At 36.4% G+C, this 23,949-nt stretch overlaps 1 protein-coding gene across 1 annotated transcript in view; it reads right to left on the bottom strand.

Moving 5' to 3' along the window:
* LOC140846910 (bromodomain adjacent to zinc finger domain protein 2B-like) overlaps positions 1-23,949 on the bottom strand; it is a 49,847-nt gene that overhangs the window by 9,051 nt on the left and 16,847 nt on the right. Inside the window, exons 8-19 of the mRNA XM_073225169.1 lie at positions 23,577-23,831; positions 22,417-22,631; positions 21,471-21,545; positions 20,473-20,671; positions 15,484-15,546; positions 14,407-14,551; positions 9,789-10,393; positions 9,098-9,371; positions 8,767-8,922; positions 8,223-8,383; positions 3,679-3,989; positions 3,181-3,316 (exon numbers count right to left, since the gene is read on the bottom strand). Coding sequence (XP_073081270.1) covers positions 3,181-3,316; positions 3,679-3,989; positions 8,223-8,383; positions 8,767-8,922; positions 9,098-9,371; positions 9,789-10,393; positions 14,407-14,551; positions 15,484-15,546; positions 20,473-20,671; positions 21,471-21,545; positions 22,417-22,631; positions 23,577-23,831 — 2,595 coding nt within the window. The remainder of the gene's footprint in view (positions 1-3,180; positions 3,317-3,678; positions 3,990-8,222; positions 8,384-8,766; positions 8,923-9,097; positions 9,372-9,788; positions 10,394-14,406; positions 14,552-15,483; positions 15,547-20,472; positions 20,672-21,470; positions 21,546-22,416; positions 22,632-23,576; positions 23,832-23,949) is intronic.

Below are 23,949 nucleotides of genomic sequence, written 5' to 3'. Positions count from 1 at the left end.
GGGGTAAATGCACATTTCAGGTACACTGCAAAGAACAAAGCTAGAGGTTGAATGCCTGTACACACTTTCGAAGCATGTACACATTAACATATGAAATAATTAACATGACATTAGAGCCCATAAAGCAATGAATGGCTTTAATATAGGGTGTGTAAATTTTTTAATACATTTCATTTTTTCCTTATCTTAGCATCCTCATGATCTCCTGAGAAAGAAATAAGAGTTAAGAGTAATTTTCAAGATCAAAATTAGGAAACTTGTATTAGTATCAGAACTATGTGTAATAAAAGGATATTCCTATATTTTGACTAAAATTGTCCACCCATTTGTGATTGATTAAAAAATCGAACATGTCCAACCCAGGAAATTTGGGGAAATCAAACCAAATCAAACAGATGACACAAATGCAGAAAATGGACCCTACAAAATGATTTCTAAGGGAAAAAAACTTACATAAACATTAAACCAAATAATTTAAGAAGCCATAGATTTTCTAACTAAAAATAAAATTTCTCTCTTGAGAAATTTCTAATACCATTAAGAACTTTTAAATCTGTAAAGACAATGCTTTTTCCCATGCATACAGACTCTGTATAACCAGTTTCACAAAGGGAAAGGAGGGAAGGTGGACAGTAAAAACTTTCAAGATGCCTTTAAAAAATGGTAAATAGTAACATCATATATTTTGACACTTCGTTTATACTCCCTGTCACAGTAGAGAATATCCTGCAACCAGTATTTTCAAATAATGAAAAGACTTAAACTATAAGTTATTTATACTAATTGAAAGTTATGTATTCATATATTCTTATAAGTAAAATAGCTTAACTATTCAAACTTAACTTCAATACAACACTAAGTCTTAATCCACGAAGTCTAAATAGTCTTATATAACAGTATGTACACTAATGATAGCTTAAGAATCTTATCAAAATGGCAAATACAAAACTATTCAATTTAGTAAATACCTATCAACTATAGGAGATACATATGTAATACTAAAATTGGCATGTGTACTAAGAGCAAAAGCTGCAGTTTAATGTTTCAACAGTTTTATTTTATGACCCTTCCTAATACCATACCACTAAATATGGTATTATTTCTCCAAAACTGAGTTACATCATTACACGTTCTATTGTAAAAATACTCACTGCAAAACATTTGGAAGGTTATACTTCAACCCCTCTAACAACAAATTTAATTCATGAATATTAAGTAAATTGTTTTCTAAATATACTGAAAATACCATGAAGTCTGTTTTACTTCGCACATTTTTCATTTAAAAATAAAATTATTTTCTGACACTTACTAGGAAAGGGTGACAGATATCAAGCTCATATCACTTTTGAAAATCACAGTAAATAGCTCACAATATGTTAGAGCAAATGTATTAATATTGGTTTTAACTCCTTTGCTGCTACAGTAAAAAAAAGTAGATGTTGCCTACTGTTTAATAGTAACAACAATATGAAGAACACCCTGGACAGAAAATTCTCTAGAGGCAAACTATGTCAGCTCCTTCTTTCCTGGTAAGGCTGGTGCCTGGCAAATGGGTACTTCTAAAGGTATTGAGAAACTTAAACATCATGCTAGGACTTACGAGGATTCTTATAGGCACTGTTACATCCAACTAAAGGTTACAATGTACTTATTCATCTTGAACATGAAACTCTGCCTTCTTTTTAAGGTAGTTTCACAGCAAATACTGTATTATTGAACATTAGAAAGAGAATTATGAGAGATGGTGTTAATGAGAAATGTGTATTAATAATCCGGAAATGGTTATGAATTTCCAAAAATAGAAAAAATTCTGTAAATTGTAGGAAGTAAGTATACTACAAATAAGCAGCTTTTGGTACCAGTTTTGTTTTTTTGTGTAAAAGTTGTAACAAAACTGACCACATTGTGATGATTCTCTTGGTGGATGAGAAAAATAACCATTCAAATTTACTTGTGTTGTAGGAATTCAATATTTTTTGATCATTATAGCCTAGACTCCACCAAACACATTTGTCTAACGTGACTTTAAAACTGATTTTAATAGTTTTTACAAGAAAATATTTTTACCTGGTAAAAAATGCTACCAGATGAACTGGACACTGTCTTAAAACTCATGGTAAATTCTAGTCTACATTGGGAAAGACCGAAATTTGAGGATATTGTGAAAACTGCAGATTCACTATTCTGTGGACATTTTAGGAAGAATTGAAAAAATACAGAAGAAACCGAATTTACTTCTATAGAATGAATAAGGCCTTCAGTAATATAAGCACAAAGATGAGAATGAAGGAAAGAATGCTAAATTATTTAAGGATCACTTCTTTTCTTTGGGGAATGACTATTGTTGAGTAATCTTACTTCTAGTCATTCATGCAGACAAATGTCAAATGTTTGAATGTTAAAGCTAATCTATAATTTAAAAGCAAATGGTGAAGCAATTCACAAGTCTATGTACAATAAATATTTCTCTATGTGATAAGAGACAAAAGGGACACAGACATGATTTAACACATAATATTTGTTGCCTGGTACAAAGCAGGCAGGGGTCACTACATGATAGTGACTAACTGGGCTCAAACACAGAAGATGAAAAAATTTTTTGATTAGAGAAAAGACTTAAAAAATCTACTTTTCATGTGAACTGCATCTCATGGCAAATACATGATATCATTGGATAAAGTAAGAGCTCTCTGCTTATTTTGTATTTATTATCTAAGAATTTCTTAGTATTAAAAAAATTAAAATTGATAAAAACATAAGGAACATTTTAGGGATGCAATGAATGTATACTACAGGTAATGTTAGCAACTGCCATGTTTACAAAAGCAAAAGAATATCGGGATTAACAACTTCAGAATATTTACATTAACAGCTATTATGATTAGATTAACAACATAATTAACTATCATGCTGACTGAACATAGAAGACAACTTCAGTCCATTATAAACAATATCTAAAGGAGGAAAAATCGAGATTAAAAGATAAACACATTTGATAGATTACTTCAAAAAGCTCACAACAAGGAGGAAAGTATCCAACCACACAGCATTTAAGAATTAAAACTCACGTACAGCATACATTATTCTGACAGTAAGAAATGTAGAATTAAGAAAAATCTGGAGGTTGGGAAAAAAACAGGACAGAGTAAATTAGTTATAGTATTTCTTAAGTAAAAACACAGCTTTCATAATTGATTTTTCCCATGCTATGGATTTCTGTAACTGCTGAATGCACAGAGCTACCTGTGCAGCACTGCGAGCTGCTGATAATGCCCGTCGCCATACCCTGAGACCGGGAGCAATATCCTCTTCAATTCTGCATTGAAATAATAGAAAAATTAAGTAGGTCATGTCCACACTTACGGTTACTGAAACTGAAACAATCATCACACTAAAAGCCAATGATGATGAAACATGTAACAGCCAGTAAGTATAAGGTTTAAGAAACTAAACCTTATGGTGGCTACGTGCCTCAATGCTTAGTCACAAAAGATCACTTCGCAGGATTATCAACACCCATAACAAAAGAAAAAACATTTTTTACAAAGCACCACGCAAATAGCATGATCCATGTGGATCACAGACATACAAGAAGATACATAGATAACAGGCAAGAGAAAATAGGCTCCGATTAGCAAAGAAGCACAATAGTTTTTCAAGTTAATTTCAATAACCTACCCGTCATCATCACCACTAGTGGATGGTGCAGGAGCAGGGCCAGTAACTGTGCCCACATTATCCAGTTTGATCTGAATGGTGGTACTTAAGGGGCTCTTCAGATACCTTCTTTCAATGTTTCGCTCCAACTCAGCCAGCCTGGTTACAGCTATATCTAGGGGGTTGTCACTCTTCCGCTCTAGGGCATGAGCACTGCTTTCTTCTTCGTCAGTAAATTCTCCATCGTGCTCCTTGCACAAGTTAGAAAATGACGTATGTTCAAAGTAGACCAAGTCCTCCCTCTCTGATGCCGGTTCTGGACACATCCAACCCTATATATCAAGAGAGTAATGTTATTATGGTTTCCTCTTAAAATGCCTGACGGGTGAGTTACCTTTACTTAAAATACAGCAGCCGACACCAACAGACCTCAAGGATCATTACATTACTGAAAGTTTTTACCTTGTTTCCTAATGCTAGGTAAAAATAAGAAAGAAAATTATTAGAAAGTTATAAGAGAAGTTTGAAGAAGAAAATTTAACAACTTTTGATATTATGAGAGGTAGAGTGGAGATCAGCAAAGTATTCTGAGGGACTCCACACTAACCGCTTATTCTTTCACGGGCCCCTTTAAATGGGAGTCTCTCGACAGCAGGGACTTTGTGCCTCCTGTTCATTCTCATTCCTTCAGCCAGTCCTCCTGAACAGGCCCTTGTACTGCCCATCCTGGCCTCAGGGGCTCTGCATAAGCTGCTGCATTTGCCTGCAGAGCTTTTCCCCTTTCCTCTGCACCTCGTTAGTGACTCCACTCATCCTGTGGCCCTCACGTGAGAATTTATTTCTTCAGGGAATCCTTCCCTGACCTCTTTTAGGAGGTAAGCCTCTCTCTTACAGACTCTCCTAGAACCATGTAATATCCCATACCTGTGGCAGTCACAGTTTGATACTGCTGTGATAATTTAATTAATATCTTTCTACTTCTAAATTCCCTGAGGGCAGGGACCATGTCTACTTTTACTCATTTCATCTCCAGCAATGGGAAGGCAAATATTAGACACTCAAAATATATGTTGATTGAATAAATGAATGGTCTTATCATTCAGCTTGCTTACAATGATCCTTTGGCTCAAAGCCCTTCAGAGTTCCTAATGCTTAGTAGAGTCCAGTTTTACCATGACATTCAAGTACCTCAATCTCCCTCTTTCGCTCATATTCCCATTCAGGCCTCCTACCCTGCGGTCAAACTCCGTGACTTGTCATACCACAAACATGTCATGAGCTTCCTGGCACTGGTGCTCCGCCCAGTTACTGACTCTTCCCAGCGGCACCCCTTGTTCTCTGTCACAGCCTCCCCGCCTTTGCCCGTTCCATCTGGACTTCTGCAGGCAATCTTCCCTGACCTTTCCCCTGGCCCCACCAGAACCGGGGTATTCCTGGCCTGAATTCATGAACAACTTTGTATGTCTTCACAATCCGTTACTAGATTCTGCAGGGCTGTATACACGTATTATTGCCCTATTATACGGAATGCTTTCTGAGGGCAGAAACCACATTTTATTCAATTTTGTGGTGTCCACTCTCATGTAGAATAGGTACTTTGTAAAAGCATATTAAGTAAAAAGTAGAATGAACATGATCCTTTCTATTAAATCTCTTTAGAGATAATTATTTTTCTTATATATCAGAATATTTCCTCTTACCTCAAGAGAATAGTCATATTTAGAAAGTATGGATGAATTTATAAAGGGTACATGCACATTACTGCATCATATATGTCATAACAAATGAACCTCAGTCCTGTATTTTGGAAGGGATCCAAAATTGCTAAATCAAGGGAATCCTATAAATGTAATACATCTTGATTTTTTCAAGGCAAAAGACAAGAAAATGAGGACTAGATTAGATTTTGAGAAGGTGGATGGTTGAAAATTGTCTGCAAAGCCCTGTGACAGACACAGCTTGCCACCTCAGAGAAGGTCCTCACTGCCACTGTCCAAGGGCTCTCTGTATTTGGCTTGTCATGTTAGTATACTTGTGAACAGCTCGGTTCAACTATTAAATATGCAGATGACTTAACTAGGAAGGAAGTTTAATATTCTGTATGACAGGACTGTGATAAAAATAGTTTCATATGCTGAAAAATATATCCAAATGAAATGAGTAAAAATAGAACAATGATAAATGTAAATTTCAGCTTTGAAATTTAAGCAGCCAATCAAAGAAATATTGGATGTGATATAACACACTTAAAAGCACAATGAAAGATGCAGAAGGATTTTTTTTCTAATAATGCATACTCAGTGAGGCAACGGTATGGTTCGGATGTTAAAAAGCTAGTACAAGTTGGCATGAGGAGAAGTATAGTGCCAGCTTAAGGGAAGTAAAGTCCCATGAACACATCAGGCATCTCTGTGTACAGTTAGGGGTACATTTTAAGAATACAGACACTGGTGTTTAATCAGAAGAGAATCGTGCACCTGGAAACCATTTCACGGGACCGATGGCTGAAGGAATTATTCTGCTTATAAAAGAGAAAACTGAAGGAGAGACACAGGAACTGTGTTTACAGGAGCTAGAAGGGTAATTAGACTTTCTACAGATCAGGACTAGATTGTTGCAGATTTTCCTAAAATATAAAACAGAATTTCCATATTATCAGCAATATTGAAAATAGAAATGAATGCACCTAAGTAGTACCAGGCCACCTGCTTAACATGTCTTCACAATGGCTTGTTCCCAGGGCTGACCACATAAATATTTTGTTTTTAGGATAAAAAATCATTAAATCTTTTATAGATGGTAATAAAATGTTTTGTGGTTATTTCCATCACTTGTTGTTTTAGATTCCTCAAGACTAATATAAGTACAATTCATTTCTTTAAAAAATCCATAATAATCCCATAATACTGTATTAATAGGATGCTAGAGCATCTCACTTAAAAAACCAACTTCATTTATCTTAGCTGGTGAGCACACGGGCAAGAACATCTAAGCAGTCGGTAATGTGATAAGGTCAATAGATCAAGATCTCAGTATGTCGCCAGGAAAACATTAGGCCCACGCCGACTTTACATACAATTTCAAAAAGCCCATGATCTGCTTTCCCAACCAACGGCCACCTAGAACCGGCAGATTAAACCCAGAGGGGGATGGTTATGGGAGGAAAGCAGGGACAGTAGAACCAACCAGATTCAAACCAGCAAGTAGTAACAACCAACCGTGAGAGATGATGAAGACAGACTATGGAAAGCAGATGTAGTAGTTTAAAAGGTAAAGCACACTAGGGCCTTTTAATTTACTGTAGGGGCAAAACCTCTTCACAGTCCCTGAGGGAATCATTACCCAGTAATTGGTCTTCATACTATTGATCCGGTGTCACCAAGAGAACTTAAATCAAACTCTCTATTCTCAATTTGAAAAGGCAGGGTAACAGTGACCTAAGCGATCCAACACACATGTTAAAAAATGATGGCACTAAATAGAATAATTTTTATTTCTCCAGAAAATTAACTTGTGTAGAAGAAAGAGTTCATTTGTTGAAGATGCCAGGTAAGTGAGGCATTTTTATATTGTATTATAGTACCAGGAGGAGGATACATATAGTTTGCTAGCACAATTTCAGTAAATGATAAATTTTTGTTTCCCTAAGTTGGTAACTATGTGGTAAAAAAAAGGTACATTTTGTTAGCTCTGGAAAAATGACATTTTTTGAGATGAGATCCTCCAAAGTTTCTGAATGCCAGTATTAAAGTAGTTAATGCAGCTAATTTGTAATCATTGGTAGGACAGTATCATGGCACAAGTCTCACATTCTGAGTGAAACATGAAATATTCAATCAAATTACACAGAAACATTTTCTAAGCCTTTTCAAGTGTCTGTCTCATGCTTATTCATCATCCATCCATTTATTCTCAGAGACATCACATTATCAATTGAGAAGAGACATTTATATTCTTTTTAAAACCAAAAATTTTTGCACAAAGTTGAAGCTTTTCTTTTGTTGTTCCTTTAGTTTCAATCATTGCTGTGACATGGTAATGCCCAGTCAATAAATAATTAAAACTTTACATATATACATAGGATGTGCGTATGTGTATCACAACATAACATATTTTAAAATTAGCAGTTTTAAATCATAGAGTGAAAGTTCAACATATAACATGGCTCTATAACATGGCTTGCATACAAGACAATTACCAGGCATACACGAAACATTGCAGAAGTAGTTTGCCATTACATTGATCATGGCTGAAACTATGAAATCCTGCTTGTGGTGAAGAACTGCAGACCAGAAATGATATTTTTAATGCTACTGAGGAGGTGGGCAAGATTTAGTAAGAAGAACTCGGGAGGACAGACCTGGTTTGATTCCACATTTAGCCACTTACTATATTATGACCACTGACAGGTTACTTACTCTGAGACTTGTTCCTTACCTGTAACATGGGGGAAATTAATCAAAGTGAGAACATTTAGCACAGTAACTGGCATATATCAGGCATACAATAAATATTAGTTACCTTCCATTATTCTAAAAACAGATTTTATTCCAAGTCAATTTTACCTTTACTTGCAAACTTGCTGATGTGACTCTCCTTTCCAGATCTTCTACCTGCTGAAGAATCCTCAAGTCCACTCCCATTGCTTGTTCTTCTACTGACCAGTGCTCCACAATATCTCGAGTTACCTGGTTTTCTTCATTTTCATTTAATTCAATAATGGTAACTATATTTGAAAGGAAATTTATTTAAAAATCCACTTTATCTCTCAATGATTTCTTCCAGAATGTGAATGTAATTCCAGGGGTAACACGTACACATGTACATTTAACACACACAAATTCACTTGTGAATAAGCAAGGTAGCTGACTCTTGCACAAGGAGGAATAAGTACTCTTCTTAAGAAACAGAACAGTATGTCTGTAGGTTGTAACAAACTATCAAAAGTAGTACCAATTTAAGAAAATGTAAATTTTTTTCGGGCAAAATAGGAAAAAAAAAGCCTATTAGTAATAAATTAAGATTAAGACATACTAAAATAGGCTTTAAGATAAAAGAATTACTTCGCATAACTAAGCAAGAGAGCAGAAATCTCTTTTAGGTGCCTACCATCCTTATTCTCGATGCAGGCTTGAGTGATGTAATCCAGGTGTTTCTGAATTTGTTTTTGTAATGCCTGTTCTCTTATTCCTCTGGGATGTAGCACTTCCAGCAAAGCTTTTAAATCCTCTGGGTCAGTAATTCTCCACCAGCCAAACTGCATTTCTAAGCCAAGATAAACATGTAGGGCATTAACAGATATTCAGAATATGAATTAATGGCATGATACAAATGAAAAATTTATAACTATATAAAAGCATACAAGATTCAGCTATAATATAGAGATCTGTAACAATACAATACAGTAAGTGGCTACAGCAAACCCTCTCAAGGTACCCACCTTCTGGAATAGGCTTTGAACGATGATAATCTACTGGTTTGGCTACTTCAAGAGCCGCAGGTTGAGTCGAAGAGACTTTTTCGTTCTCTCGTACTGGAGTCTCACTTTCGTTTGACACAACACTGGGAGTCAAGAATGTATCAGCGTTTCCTTCTGACGGTCCCAACCCTGATCCCACACTAGGGACAGGTGGTAGAAATGGAATATTGGAATTAAGCATGCCCGTGGGCCCCCCACAAAACTGGAGTCCCATCACAGGTACTCCACTTTTCATCTGGAAAAAGAAAATATTTTAAAAGTAGAACAACCTAAGAAGTCAGGAAAAATGTTTAGAATCTGAAATTTTTAAAATTCTGAAAAAATATTTTCATTTACCTCAATTGGAGGAAAACTAAATACAATAGCAACAACATTAAATTCCATCTTATTTGCTCCCCAAAGTAATTTCCCTTTTAGAAGTACTGTAACAGTAACAAGTTACAAAGTTATAAAGGAAGGCTTTGCCTTAGACTTAAACTCCTAGAACCCAGTAGTTCCAATGAAGCCTGGTGATAGACAATACTGACTCTCTTCAGTTCTCAAACTGTGGCAGAATATTGTAAATATTCGACTGATTCTCCTTTAGTGAAAATTTTCATGGACTCAGACAAATACAGCAACATAAAAATGAGTTACAATTAGTAGCACTAACCTGAAGAGCCGATAAAGCAAACGGGTTTAGGCCAACAGGATTTTGAGATGATTCAAGAAGAGGAGCTGGGCCAGGCGAAGGTGACTTAGAGGGCGGCTGGGCCTGAGGAGTTGGTGAAGCGGCAGCTGGCGCATCGGCATGGGTAAGGGAAGCGTCCTCCCAGGGTGTTCCTGGCAATAACAACTGGTCACTGGGGAGAGGACTGTAGACCTTGCCTGCACCACCTGAACCAGGACTGAACAGATTCAAGTGTGTCTTTTCCATTCTGTTCTGTGTCACCGTTGGCTGCATGCTGCCCAGTGAGTGTCTCCCACTGTTCTGGTGAGGCAGTGCGCACCCATCTGCACCGCTGTTTGGTTTGGGGGCCGTTACATCTGACTCAGGAGGCACCGTATCTACTTCTAAAAGCTTGCTTAATTTGGAAAAAGAGCCAGGTTTCTGAAGAATGAGATTTGTGTTATCTTGTTCGTTAGGATCTTCCTTTTGCTTACAATGATCTGGATTTGAACAATTTAAAGTCTCGTCAGAAGTATCAAATATTTCTTCGATCTGAATGCTTTCTGCTTTTCTTCGTTTTTTTCTTTCTTTTGCAATTTCTTCCGGCCCTACAAAATCCAAAAGCATTACAAAGATCAGTTCCTCTAGATCAAACCATACTCTATTTATTGCTATTTATCAAGTCATATGCATAAATACTTTAACAAATTTCTCTAGCTTACTTAATACTCTTCATTTTTTTCTTTTATAGACTAGCTTGTTACGCTCACTGGAAAAATTATGTAATTTTGTAATTAACCACAAAAAATTACAATAATAAAAAATATTAAAAGCCATAATATACAAATTACTACTAACATTTTTGTATTAATTTTTCCAGTTCTCTATGCACACATGAAATCCTACTTTACAGTTTTCCAAACTGTATGTTTTACTGAATAATACACTTTAAATATTCTGATGTGTCAATAAATATATACCTACACCATAAATTGTAATTACTATATTCAGTGGAATATATCATAAAAAATCAATCTTCCATTGATAGTTATTAATAGGGTCCAATTATTCATTATTATAAACAATGCTATAAATGATGAATGATCTTAGATCAGTGTCTTTGGATTTTTTATCTCCTGATTTTCTTCCTTAGCATATATTTCCAGAAAAAAACTGAGTCCTAAGATATTACTTTTCAGAGTTTTTGAAATATATTGTCAAATTGCCCTCCAGAAAGTCTTACACAAGAGCATCTGTTTGCCTACACCCTCAATGAAACTGAAGACTATCAGTAACTTTTGTCTTTCGCAATATCCGGGAGGTGAGAATCTAAACTATATTTTTTTCTGATCATTAATAAGACTGGATATTTTTCTGTAGGATAATAGGTATTTCTCCTTTGTGAACTTCTTGTCCATATTTTTGACCAGTGTTTTAAAAATAATTTATAAGAAGTGTTAGAAAAATATAAACCTACTTTATTTAATTTGAAAAACGATGTATGTTCACAGTAAAATATTCAGTAATGAGAGGATAAAGTAACCCTTTCCTGCCCTACTCCCTCCGTTCCTATTTCTAATCTTCAGATGTAACTATGGTTACTCAATCATGTCCATACATCCTTTGGGAAATCTTACATGCATGCACTATTAGTTTGTGCTGTTACATAAATGGGATGCTCCTGTTGTCGGCAACATTTTTATTTGGATAAAATCCAAATGCCTAAGGAAGGCCGCCAACACTGTATGATCTGGTTCCTGAAAACCACTCTTGTCCTTCCTAACCTTGCTCACCTTTCTCCCTTTTTTTAGCTTCTCAAACATGGTAAGTTATTTCCTTTCTTGGGGCCTTTGCACTGGGTGTTCCTCTGCCTGAAATCCTGTTTTGTTGACTGGCTCCTTACCCTTCATGTTTCAGATTAAGTATCACTTATTCACAAAGGTTTTCCCTGATTACTCTATTTCAAGTAGGGTCCCCATCTTATTATTCACCTTAGAATATCATCATCCTATATGTTTCTTTTGCAGAATTTACCATTATACACATTAACCTGCTAATTTTTAAATATTTCATTCCATACCCCACCCACACACTACAATTTAACTCCACAAACATTAAAGCAATGTTTATATTGCTTTTACAGGATCCCAGCTACCTAACATGGTGGCTGCTATGAAACTGGGGCTCAATAAATACTTTTTGGATGATGAAATAAAAGGATGGCTTTACTATTTTCACTATATACCTTAGACTGCTTTCCATGGTGAAACATAGAACTGTACCACATTTTCCTTCAATCAGCTGCATAATATTATTATATGGATATCATATTTATTCATATATCCAAAGCTTGAAAATTTCCTTCATTTTGTACAAGTTACTAGCTAGCAAGGAAGTACTAATATTTGTACTTGATTTATTCTGAGAACTAGTATCTCAAAAATCACTTTCATATATCCAAAAACAAACAGATCGACCAACCACACTAGGTCTGAGACTAGTAGGGGATTTCGGAGGTGATACATTTTAATAGCCTATTCATGGGGTCATTAACTTTAATATCCAAATTCTTACTTATAGACAGTTAAACCTCTCATGAAAATGTAAAATTATTTTTAAAAACTTCGAAGTTTGTAAGGATGTAAGTATACAGAGATTCTTTAGATAGTTTTTCTATCACCGATTTCACATAATTCCCCCCTTTCTTTCCAGCCCTTACTATGCTTCCAACAGACACTTAGGTTGGTCCCCTATCTTGGCTATTGCAAATAGCTGCAATGAACATGGGGATGCAGATATTGTTTGGAGTTTACATTTTCATTTGTTTGGATAAGTACCCACAAGTGAAAGTGCTGGGTCATATGCTAGTTCTAACTTTTCTGAGGAACCTCTATACTGTTTCCAATAGCGGCTGCAACAATTTACATTCCCACCAACAGTACCCAAGAGCTCCCTTCTCTCCGCATCCTCACCAACACTTACTTCTTGTCTTTTTGATAAGAACCACTCGACCAGGATGAGGCGGTATCTAATGTAGTTTGTATTTCCCTGACAATTAATGACGTTGAGCATCTTTTCAGATACTTGTGGCCATCTGTGTGTCTTCTTTGGGAAAATGTCTATTGAGATCTTCAGATTGTTTATTTTGCTATTGAGTCATATTTGCTATTGAGTTCTTTATATACTTTGGATATCAGGCCTTTATCAGATATATGATTTGCATATATTTTTTCCCATTTAGTAGATTGCCTTTTCATTCTGTTCATGTTTTCTTTTGCTATTCAGGGACTTATTAGTATGACAGTCCCACTTACTTACTGATTTATTAGTTACTTAGTTTATGTTTTCCGTGCTTTAAAATATTTTTATGTTTAAATATTTTAAGCAATCAGTTAAAAAAAGAACTCACTACACTATCCTGTTTAATGAACATTCTTACCCATCCATATCAATCTTTAAAAATAAACACAACTGAAGCCTCTAAGGGCCCTCCCTGATTCTATTTCTATCAGCAACGTGTACCCTGGGAAGGCAGACCATGACTTTAACGCATCACTCCAATACACGATTTTATACTCGTTCTTCATATACTTTGAATCCACAAGAAATAAATTACTGTGCAGAAGAGTAACACTGCTTGTTATATGCCAACAATATTTACATGCCAGCCACTATTCTAAACCATTTTCAATTATTATTAACTGTCCTTTGTGCCCCAAGGGTAGTTATATTGTTATATAGTACCTATTCTAGACACCTATGTGATGAATCAGTCCCTTCTTCACACTGGACTGTTAAACATCTACATGGATGGCATGGACTAATGTTTTGTTTATCTCCAGTGCCCAGAAATGCCTGGCACATACTGAGTATTCAAAAAAAAAAAGACGAGTTGAAATAAGTTTTTGCCTCCCTACACCACCCTGGGGCAATGGCTACATGTAAGCACTGACTTGGCACTGTGGCCCCATCAGAATCTAAGCATTTGAAAATGCCCAGACATAGTATTCTGAAACATTCAATTCAAGACAATTTACCGGGCCTATAAATGCACTGTGTACTGCGCTAGTTAATTTAACAGAAACGGAGCCAGAAAAGCAGAATCTAAAGGTAGAATATGAAGGATGTGTGATAATACTTAAGAAAGTAAGAAGTTTAATGGAGAAGAAGGTAATCACAAATTTCAAACACATACAAGACTTCAAGATAGAAACACATACAAGTCTTATGCTAAGGGTCTTAGATTTAAGCAGTTTACCTCCAGGGCTACCGTCAGGATGGATGGTTGCTGCAAAGGTTAAAGAGTAAAGCACATGTTGGAAAATTTGACAGTGGGAAGGAAGAGAAATGGAGCAGCAGCTACACAGTCCAATACAGGTAAAGATCTGTGTCCACAAAATGGGTGGATGTCAGAAAGTGCAGAAGAAAAATCATGGACTGGAAAGGAATATTTATCAGTGAAAGGGGCATTATGAGTTCAAAAGAAATGAAAAACAAGGTTTTACAATGTTTATCCACAATGCACATTTGATTCTGGAAGCACACAATATATCAAAGGAGTAACAGGGTTTAAAAACGTATGGTTTGTTATATTACTTTGTAACAGATTAATGGCTCCTACCTGCAGAGCTCTCCATGCCTTCTACAAAAATCCCCCCACACTGGGGAAAAATCCAGTACTGACGTCTGTAACGATCCTGGCCAAACATCATCGAACGTAAAGAGTGAGACGCATCAAAGAGCTCCCTTCTGTACTGACTCTGTTGCTGTTAAAAAATGATGCATACAATTATGCTATGGGTGTTAAGCGCTTTAAAAATTGGTATTTAAGTGACTTTATACTTATCATGGCTTTAGAGCAGCTAGATTTCACTATTGAAGAAAGGCAGCAAAAGAACTAATATCACACGTCTGACTTCAGTTCCAGTAACAGTTGTAAAGACAGAAATTACCTTGAGGGTAATTAGAATATTTTTGTTGCCAAGGATTAAAAATGTTTTGTTTTATTAGATATCTTATAGTAAAGCATGTCTTATATTTGGTAATAAACAATGTGATCACGTGTTTCACTGAGCCAAAGAAAACTGACTCAATTCTAATGATTACAGTGTGTAACAAATAATACTCACATATACCTGTATTTGCCTATTTTTATACTCATGCTCTAAACCTTAGGCAGCACATGACTAAATTTTGGAATAACTGTGTGATGAATCTAATGACATAAAATGCAGATATCTCATAATACTAATCCTGAAATACCTCACTAATGCTACTGAAATTCGGTTTTACATGAGAAGTACATACATATAGTTTATAGATCCAGTGCAAATAAAACCTACAAATACACTAATGTTAAATAAAACACAGGATGCTGAAACTATTATCATGAAATCTGAATTTTAAAAGTAATGAATTCCAAGAAATAAAACCATGCATTTATTGATATTTTGTATTTAAATAAAGAGCTAAAGAATATAGCTCTTGAGTAAGTTAGTACCATGTCTTAAGAGGGAGGCCTTTAACATTGGCAAGAAATTTTCATGGTTTAATTGTGAGAATGTTTCTGGAGCTCTCCATTTTAATTACTTACAAGAAGCTTGCTTTTATTTAGCAGTCAGAAAAAAGGAATCCCATACAAGGTGGATTTTTAAAACACTGCAAAAATGATGTAAGCTATAATCTGAAAAGTGCTTACCTCACTCAGTTTTTCAATCTGTTTTTCTAGCTCTTCAACACTTGCTGCTTGGTCACCTTCATCCTATACATGACAAAATACAGTATCATTTACCGGTTTTAAGATTTATTCAATCAATCAGTGGATATTTAATGAAGGCCTCCTATATGCAAAGCACTAGGATAGGCCCTGTGGACATGAGTCAGCCTCAGCTCTCGGTTCTTTGTAAACTCATAATCTGGTAGGGAGACACATGCACATCACACTATGAAAATAAAAACCACTACACAGAGGAAGCCATAGGGACCCCAAAAGAGGTAGAGATTTAAGAGTCATGGAGTTCAGGAGAGGGTGAGATTGCTTTTAGTGGGAACCTTTACCGAGAGAGGCTACATGGAAGAAGTTGTGTCCTCATTAGCTACCGAAGAATGGTTCAGATTCGATCAATCAGAGAAAGGGCAGGGCATTCCAGAAAGAGTCTGATGTATCTTGACATGAAAGGTACATGAAGAGGTAAGACAGGAGATGAGGCAAGGATGAGTTCAGGGTTAAACGATCTAGAGCTATAAATGCTTGACCATGGTCAATAACGTGATCCTTTGAGGGAGGTTAAACGTGAGAACTATGCTTACAAAGATAATACGGCAATAGTCCTAAAATGGCCTGAAGCAGGAAAAGGATTAACATTGTCAAATCTGGTTAGTATTCCACTGCAGTGATTCAAGAGGGAGGGAGAATGTGGGACTTACATAGCTAAAAGATACAGAAACGGAGAAAAGCACATGGATGTACGAGAGTATTACCTAATTAGAACTGTTAAGTCATGGTAACTCATGGGGATGAGGCAGAGAGGGGTGAGGGAGACAGAGGAAGGAGTAAATTATGGTAAGAGTTTAAATCTGGGAGACTTCAAAAATACTGGCACCATTCACCGAAGAAGTCATTTTTAGGGCAAAGAAGGTTAAGTTATATTTTGAACACATTGAGCTTATAGAAGAAAAATAATCCCTACAATATGTATTACTAATTTCATAAGTTGTACTTTACTGGTGATTACATGAAATGTTTCATTCTAGAAAATGAATATATAGGAAAACCACCACCAAATTATATGTTTTAGAGGGTAAGCATAAAGTAAAAGGTACATGTATTTTCTTTGTATCTTAGCCACGCTACTTCCTATGGGCAAACTACTTAACTCTTCTAAGACTATTTCCTTAACTGTAAATTGATAATAACATTCTCTGTAACATGGGGGTATCTGTGAGGGCTAAGAAAAACAGATCTGAAAGCAACCAGCAAACTTCCAGGCACACAGTGTGCAAACTGGTTACTTTCCCTCTTTCTGAAAATTGTATCTAGAAAATGCAGGTACTTCTTAGGTTTAAAAAAGTAAAATTTGTTTCCGGTGCTCATTTTCTAGAAGCATTTTTAAAAAGCCACACTGCCACCAACCACTCATGAGCAGGTATTTCTGGATGAGTAGTTATCTCCCCAACAAAAGGAAATGAAAAGAAGCTTTAGTATTAGCTATCATTTATCTACTTTTCATTCAGTTTAGGGGAGCAAGTTACAGAGGCATTTAGGCACACTATTTGTGCTCACAGTAACACAATTTCTACTTCAGGAAAGAAGCCTTAAAAGAGAACAAGCCCAATGACCCTCAAATAGATAATTACATAATTACATGTCTGTATGGTTCTAAAGTGATCTTTTGACTTGCAGGGCAAATGTTTGATAGGACGCTTACACAAAAATACAATTCAAGCAACAGTAATAAAAAATACTTGCAAAAGACATCAAAGTAACTATGGATCAGTCAAATAACCTTAGTGCTGTTTCTAAGACTCTCCCTAAGATGAAAAGAAAGTAAAGTGTCTACTAAGGTTTGTTTAAAGCAAAGGAGTTTTGACTAATAGTCCTTATAATTTTAAGAGATGTGTAGAACTTGAAAGGTCAGAGAGAAAGGCAAGGAGACTAGGCACAAAGAACTCGTCTCTGCCGTGGTTCTCCATGATTTCCCAACCAAAAGAGAGGCCATTGTATGTCCCTATGTGTCAAAGTTCAAACATCCACATAACCTGTTACCAGGCCAACTTGTGAAGTTAGAGCTCACGTAGGTTTCAACACAATTCGAAGGTTTAGGTATACAGACTCCATGTGCTGAAGGAATGAGGAGTGTGGAGAAGAGGGAATCATCTTTGAGACAAAGGGGGATGGACTTAGTCAAGGGCAGGACCTTCTAATTGAAAGCGATCACACGGGTCTCAACGGAAAGGCTCCCTGAAATTAATCTTCTAGGGAGTTTTAATTCCTGGCACTCTCACTAAACTTTAATCAAGAATCTAAACCTGTTTTGAGGAATAATGTAGCTATCTTATCATTGGGCTCATTAAATAGTTAAATTTTTTAAGGCAATTGATAAGTGGCTACCAGTTCTTCATCGTAACAGATAACTCTAAAATCACTTAAAAGAAATGTTATTTTGATTGTTAGGTCCTAAAATTATTATCTTAAAAAGTTTTTAAACTGTTTTCTCACATTAATAACATATACATTTGCCAGGATTTTGCTCAATGAAACCCTATAATCTAACTATAATTCAATTAAAGTCACTTTAAATGATACATGTGGTTTAAGAGACATTAATGATATTTAAATAATTAGTAACAAATTTTAGTAGTGTTTATCTACCTTGCCCCATGGATTATTTTCTTTATATCTTCAACCCCCTCTCTTTCTCACTCCCTTCAACCTGAAATCATATTTAGCCTTTCACATCTCAGTAATCCTTGGTTATCTGTCCCCTTTAGGAACCACCTTTTCCTCTGAGGCACAATGCTTACAGAAGTCATCCTCACCTCCTCACCTTCTATCGTTCTCGATCCGTCGCTGCCTGGCTTCTGCTCTGAGCTGTCTAACGACTGTGCTGCCACTGGTCCACAGGGACCTCTGCCTTGCCCGATCCCACAGACACTTTTGATCCTCATCACACTAGACTCCTGCTACATTAACATTGTTTATCACTCCCTCCTTTTTGAAATGTTCAGTTTTCTTGATTTTTGCTACTACCACATGTGTAGAAAAGAGTTGACATTGCAGGTCTGACTGCTCTCCTTTGAAAGGCCCGCGTACAAGGCTGGTCCCTGGCTGGTGTCTGGGAACTTGGATTTCAGAGGGTTTCCTCCCACGCTGATAGATTGGCTCACTGGAACCCAACTGTGCTAACAATGGGGTGTATACTGAACACGTTTTTCTCCTGGGAGTTTTATACTTCTCATAACTCATTCCTAGGAGACTTAAGCCCATCCTGTGTGACTCCACTGGGAAAAGACTCTTTAACAGTGTGGGTCTGGTTTCCTCTGGGCTGTGGCTCACATGCCTTTTCTCTCTGCTGATTCTGATGTGTGTGTGAGTCTTCCTAGTGAGTCACTGATTCTGGTGATGGCCTCAGAGATCCTTGATCCATTACAGACATCTCCTAACTCTACGATGGCTCCTTCTTCAACAAGAAGCCCTACAGGATATTCTGAAATACTGACATCCCCTGGGGTTCCAACTTCAGTCTACTACTCTGTTCCCTAAACCAATCCCCCTGTACAAAAATCACCTACGTCATGATTTTAAACTACTGTCTGTGTGAGTAACTTCCAGATCTATATGTTCATGACTGAACTCATCTTTAGGCCTTCAGATTCTTATATCCAACTTACTGCAGAACTGCTGCATAGGCACCTCAAACTTAAGATGTCCAAAATAAACCCACCATCATTTCTTGTCTTCCAGTATCTGTTCTGCACTCCCCTCCTCCTTTACCATCTATTCTGTTCCTCCTGATTTCTCTAACTCAGTTAATGGCAAGAATACCATGTAGCCTCCCAAACCAGATGGTTGGGAATCAATCCTACCCTTCCATCAACCTACCAGTTCAAATACTACTCATTCTTTTTCCTAAGTATTTACTGAAATCATTTCCTCCTTCTTCCCAACTACCATCAGGCTAGTTTGGGACCCTACAACTCATTAAACTCTTGCAACATCTCCTGACTGACCTTCCCACCTCTGATCTTGCCCTACCCCAAATCTATTTCTATTTTCCATGGGGCTGCCATAGTGAGCCACTAAAAAAAGCAAGTGTGACTCTGTCATTCTGTTACTTACAAAGAGGAAGCAATGGCCTCCTCCTACCAAAAAAGTGTAAATCCTAGTTCACAGTTGTTGCTAGGAGGCTCTCTAATAACAATGAAGCACTTGTCAGTCACTTAAAGTGCATCGTGGTTTCAGATTTCTACGTTCGTTTATGCTATTCTTTCTGCCTGAGCACTTCTCTATGGGTTCTTCCCCAGGTTAACATCCAGCCCACCTTTTAGCCTGAGCCAATGGGCCCAGAAAGCCTTTGTTGAGGACCTATTCCTCATAAAGGTTCAATGCCCTTCCTTTCCGCCTGCCTAGCACAGAGTAAATAAATACCACCAGCAAAGCAGTTAACATGTAGTACATTACATTTTCTTATGGCAAATCTTCCTCAGTGAGACTGCAAACTGAGAGAGGACTTTTGCTACCTTACTCATCTTTGATCAAAAGTGCCCACAACGAGGCACATAATAAACTGATGCTTGGGAAATACATCAGTTTCACTAAATGTGACAATAATTTCAAGGCATGAAGTATTGTACACATACAAGCTAGTATTTTACCAGAATGAAAGAGGATAACTGAAATTAAGCATCTACATGGTTCTTTGAAGAACTCTCAATATGTTCTTTAAAAAGAAAAACTTGACTTTGTTTATTCAGTGTAAGCCCATCCCATGTGTGGGCAATTATTAAACCATCACAAAAAACTTTACGAGGTGATTGTTATAAATATTCAGTTTTCAGATGAAGAAACTGAGGCAAGTAAGCGTCAAAATGGAATTCAAACCCAAATCCACCTGACCTCCAAATTCTGCTGTTTTCAGTATGTTATGTTAACTTTGTCAAGTAATAAAATCTACCTAAACTTGGTTACCTCATCTTCACAGACATCCGTTTTCTTTCCTTTTTTGTCTTCCTCCTCCTCCTCGTTGCCATCAGCGTCACTGTCCCCACCCTTCCTTCTTCGCTTGCGTCCTGCTGTGGGGGTGGCTGCCGCGTGCTGCTCTTCTCCAAGATCGATGCCACCTGAAGTGTCTCTCTTGCCTGCTTTCTTAGCATAAATGATTCGGAGCCTTTAAAATGTAACACAATTATGATGTACAAGAAAACCTTCTCTTCATACTTTTTTGAGAAAATAATGTGAGTTTTAAGCAAAAATGCCTTATGGTGAGTAATAAGTCAATGGCAATAAAATTAGAATTAAGGAAATTTAAGAAATGTTTCCAGAAATTACACAATATACTGACTTTTAAGAATTATTCTGGATCTCTTTGGAATTAGAATATATTTAAAAAATAAAACTTAACTGAAAAAATTAACTCTAGCAATAACCAACGATAATTCCTGATCCCATGCTATCAGACTGAATAAATTTCTGTTCAAATTATGCAAAGAAATATCCTTTTACATAGAAATTGAGTAATTTCAGCATTATATTTCCTGGCGGGAAACTAATTAAGCTTTAATTCTGAATACATTTGGATATTTTAGACTCTACAAAAGCAAACTTTAATTAGAAAGCAATTTTAAAAAGTGGCAGTTCTAAACAGATTCTACTTATGACAAAAGTAACTTGATAGCCAACAACAATCTTAGAAAACGTGATTGTTTCACTTCTTTGGGAGCAAAAATGTAAACTGACTTTTTTCTAAGTTTGAAGCGTAAGATATTCAATGACTCTAATTACAACTTCTGTCCATTGCAGACTCTCACCCTAGGTTTTATTAATTTCTTAATTCATCTTAATTAAGCTTTACCTTTTTTTACTTCTTAGACATAATAAACTTTAAATTCTGTGTTTGGCATTTATGTTTTACTGGGGAATTTGTACAATGGGCAACAGTATACTAACTTTAATAAAACAGCACTTACTTGTGGAGTTTACCTTCTACCATCCATTGATCTCTCCTCAAGTTTGACATATAATCAGCGTTCTTGTCAATTTCACTGTCAATGCAAAAATTTATTACAAGACAGAAATTAATCCATTATGCAATATGTTAACATGGTGAGTAAACTGTTGCCATTTCTTGCTAAGTAAAAGTGATGTCAATGAGTAGCGAAAACAAGTGAAAAATTATATCAATACAGTGTCACAGCTAAGAGATGTACAGAAGAAAGACTTAGTATGTCCACCAATGGTAGAAAAGCATGGCTCTCAAATATACAGATTGATCCTTTTCCTAGAAAGGAAAAGAACTAAAAGTAACAATAATTAAAATATGTAAAATAATGAATAGAAAGAACAAGATGAATATGGATTTGTTCACCAAAACTTGAAATACTAGAGTGCAAAATTTACTTTGACTCTTAAATGTAAGTTTTTAAAAAGTACAATACATCAATAAACTAATATTAAACTGTTATTAGCACATAATAAAATAAAAAGCTGGATAATTCTATTAATGGCTATGAAGGAAAATCACATAGTTATTTATCACTGAAAGATGTCAAAGAAAGAAAAAATGCAGGATTCTTGCAAAGGTGCTACCTTCTGGTGCCATAGTAAGAAAAAACTATTTTTGTTTCCTTATATGAATAATTAACAGAATTATTAAGTAAACAAAATGGTTGCAAAGAACATGCAGTAAGATCCAAATATTCTTTTCAACAGACTGCAATAAATACATTAAAATAGTAGTAGTAGTAGTAGCAGTCATCTCTGAATGGTGAGATTGTGTAATTTTTTTTTCTTTGTGCTACTCTGTAACTTTGGATTTTGCATGGGTAATTTGTGTTACTTTGTCATATAAATTATTTCAATTAGACAAATTGAGAACAGGAAGGAAGCACCAGAGAAGTCCAGGCCCAGGCTCACCTGGCCACCCCCCTGCTGCAGGCCAGCTCGCTGATCAGGAGGGCCAGTGCCGAGGCTTTCTGGGCCGGAGTGTGGGCCTGGAAGCCCTTGGTCCTCAGGCTTTCGGTGAGCTCAGTCTGTCCACAACGGGCCTCCAGAAAGATCTGCAAGATCTCAGAAACATTGTCTCGATTCACACCAACATTCAGTAAATGTTCTCCAAGAGCTGTTTCGGCCTATAAAAGTTCGGCATTTTTGTCAGTATTGATCCTAACCGTACAGAGCATAAAAACAATTAAGATTTTGAAATGTCTTTAATTATATTATCTGTATATTACTGAAAAGGGCTTTATTCATACTTTAAATGAAGTGAAGATAAAAATAGACAACAGATGATAGACAGGTATTTGAGTACTTGCATCTTTCTATTTCTTCTTTAGACCCTTGGTTAACAGGCAGGAAAGAGAGTATGAGAACTGATGAGTAGATACCATACCTTCTTTGACTATAGAAACTATCTCAAGCTTTCTAAGGCTTTATCTAGACGTTCTATCACTACGGGTTGCCGGAGGCCCAGGGGCACTACTGTTGCATTTTTCCAGCTCTAGAGTGTCATGGACTTTATTGTCTGGTATACTAAATAGGAAAATGGAAGAACAAGCAACTGATGCACCTGGAAACTTCTCTCTCCATCATATTATCTACAGCAAAGCTGACTGAAATGTGTATCTTAGCTGGAATTATGATCAATTTGAATTTCTTGAGTATCCACTGAGAGGTACAGAGTCTTAACATGCTGATCTTAGAGGTGCTGCCATTAGCCTCAATTGTTCACAGTGATTGAGAGCACACAGCATAATTTCAAAAGGCATACATAAATTTTAATTCTTTATGATTAATAAATTCTCTTGCTGAATATCACTTTCCTTAAGTCAGCTTGGTTTTGGCCAAAAGCTAGAGAAGAATAAGAGTAATCTGGGAATATCTACATTCCCTAGGCTTTATGAACCAGGTTTTCCTAGATGTGGACCATTTGCAACTGAAAGCAAATCTACACTTAACTTTGTGAGATGCAGAGAAAACTAGATCAGTGTATACACTCTTCTGCTAATATGCTAAAGCCAGTTATCAGTGCACTGAGGGTACAAATTAAAATAATTTTTTGTATTTTCTTTTTTTACCTTGTATCCTGTAATTAGACCTGGATCACACACAGCAGCTGACAGGAGCCTCACAAGCAAATCTTGTACTTTATGCATGCTGTCCCCTAGATTCAGCAATCCCTCCTGAAGAATACTGAGGTTTGGAATATCAGTACTCACATTAAAGCCTAAAGCTTTACTAAAGTCTCGTAAGAACTGCACCACCATGAGACAGTTGGAAAATGTACTTCCAGAGAGAACAAGTCCTGGAATACGAGGCAACGCTGGCAAAGGCTGAAAAATAAAATAAAAAACTAATTAACTGAAAAGGCTATGACTTCAGATCTTCTGAAATAGAACAAGTTGCTGTCTTTCTTTGCTCTTGAATTCTACCAGTGGTTTTCCGTCTAGA

The sequence above is a fragment of the Manis javanica genome, chromosome 16 (genome assembly GCF_040802235.1).
Source record: "Manis javanica isolate MJ-LG chromosome 16, MJ_LKY, whole genome shotgun sequence".
Classification (NCBI taxonomy): domain Eukaryota; kingdom Metazoa; phylum Chordata; class Mammalia; order Pholidota; family Manidae; genus Manis; species Manis javanica.
Note: the sequence above shows the minus strand (reverse complement) of the source record. Positions and strands in the feature narration are given on the sequence as shown.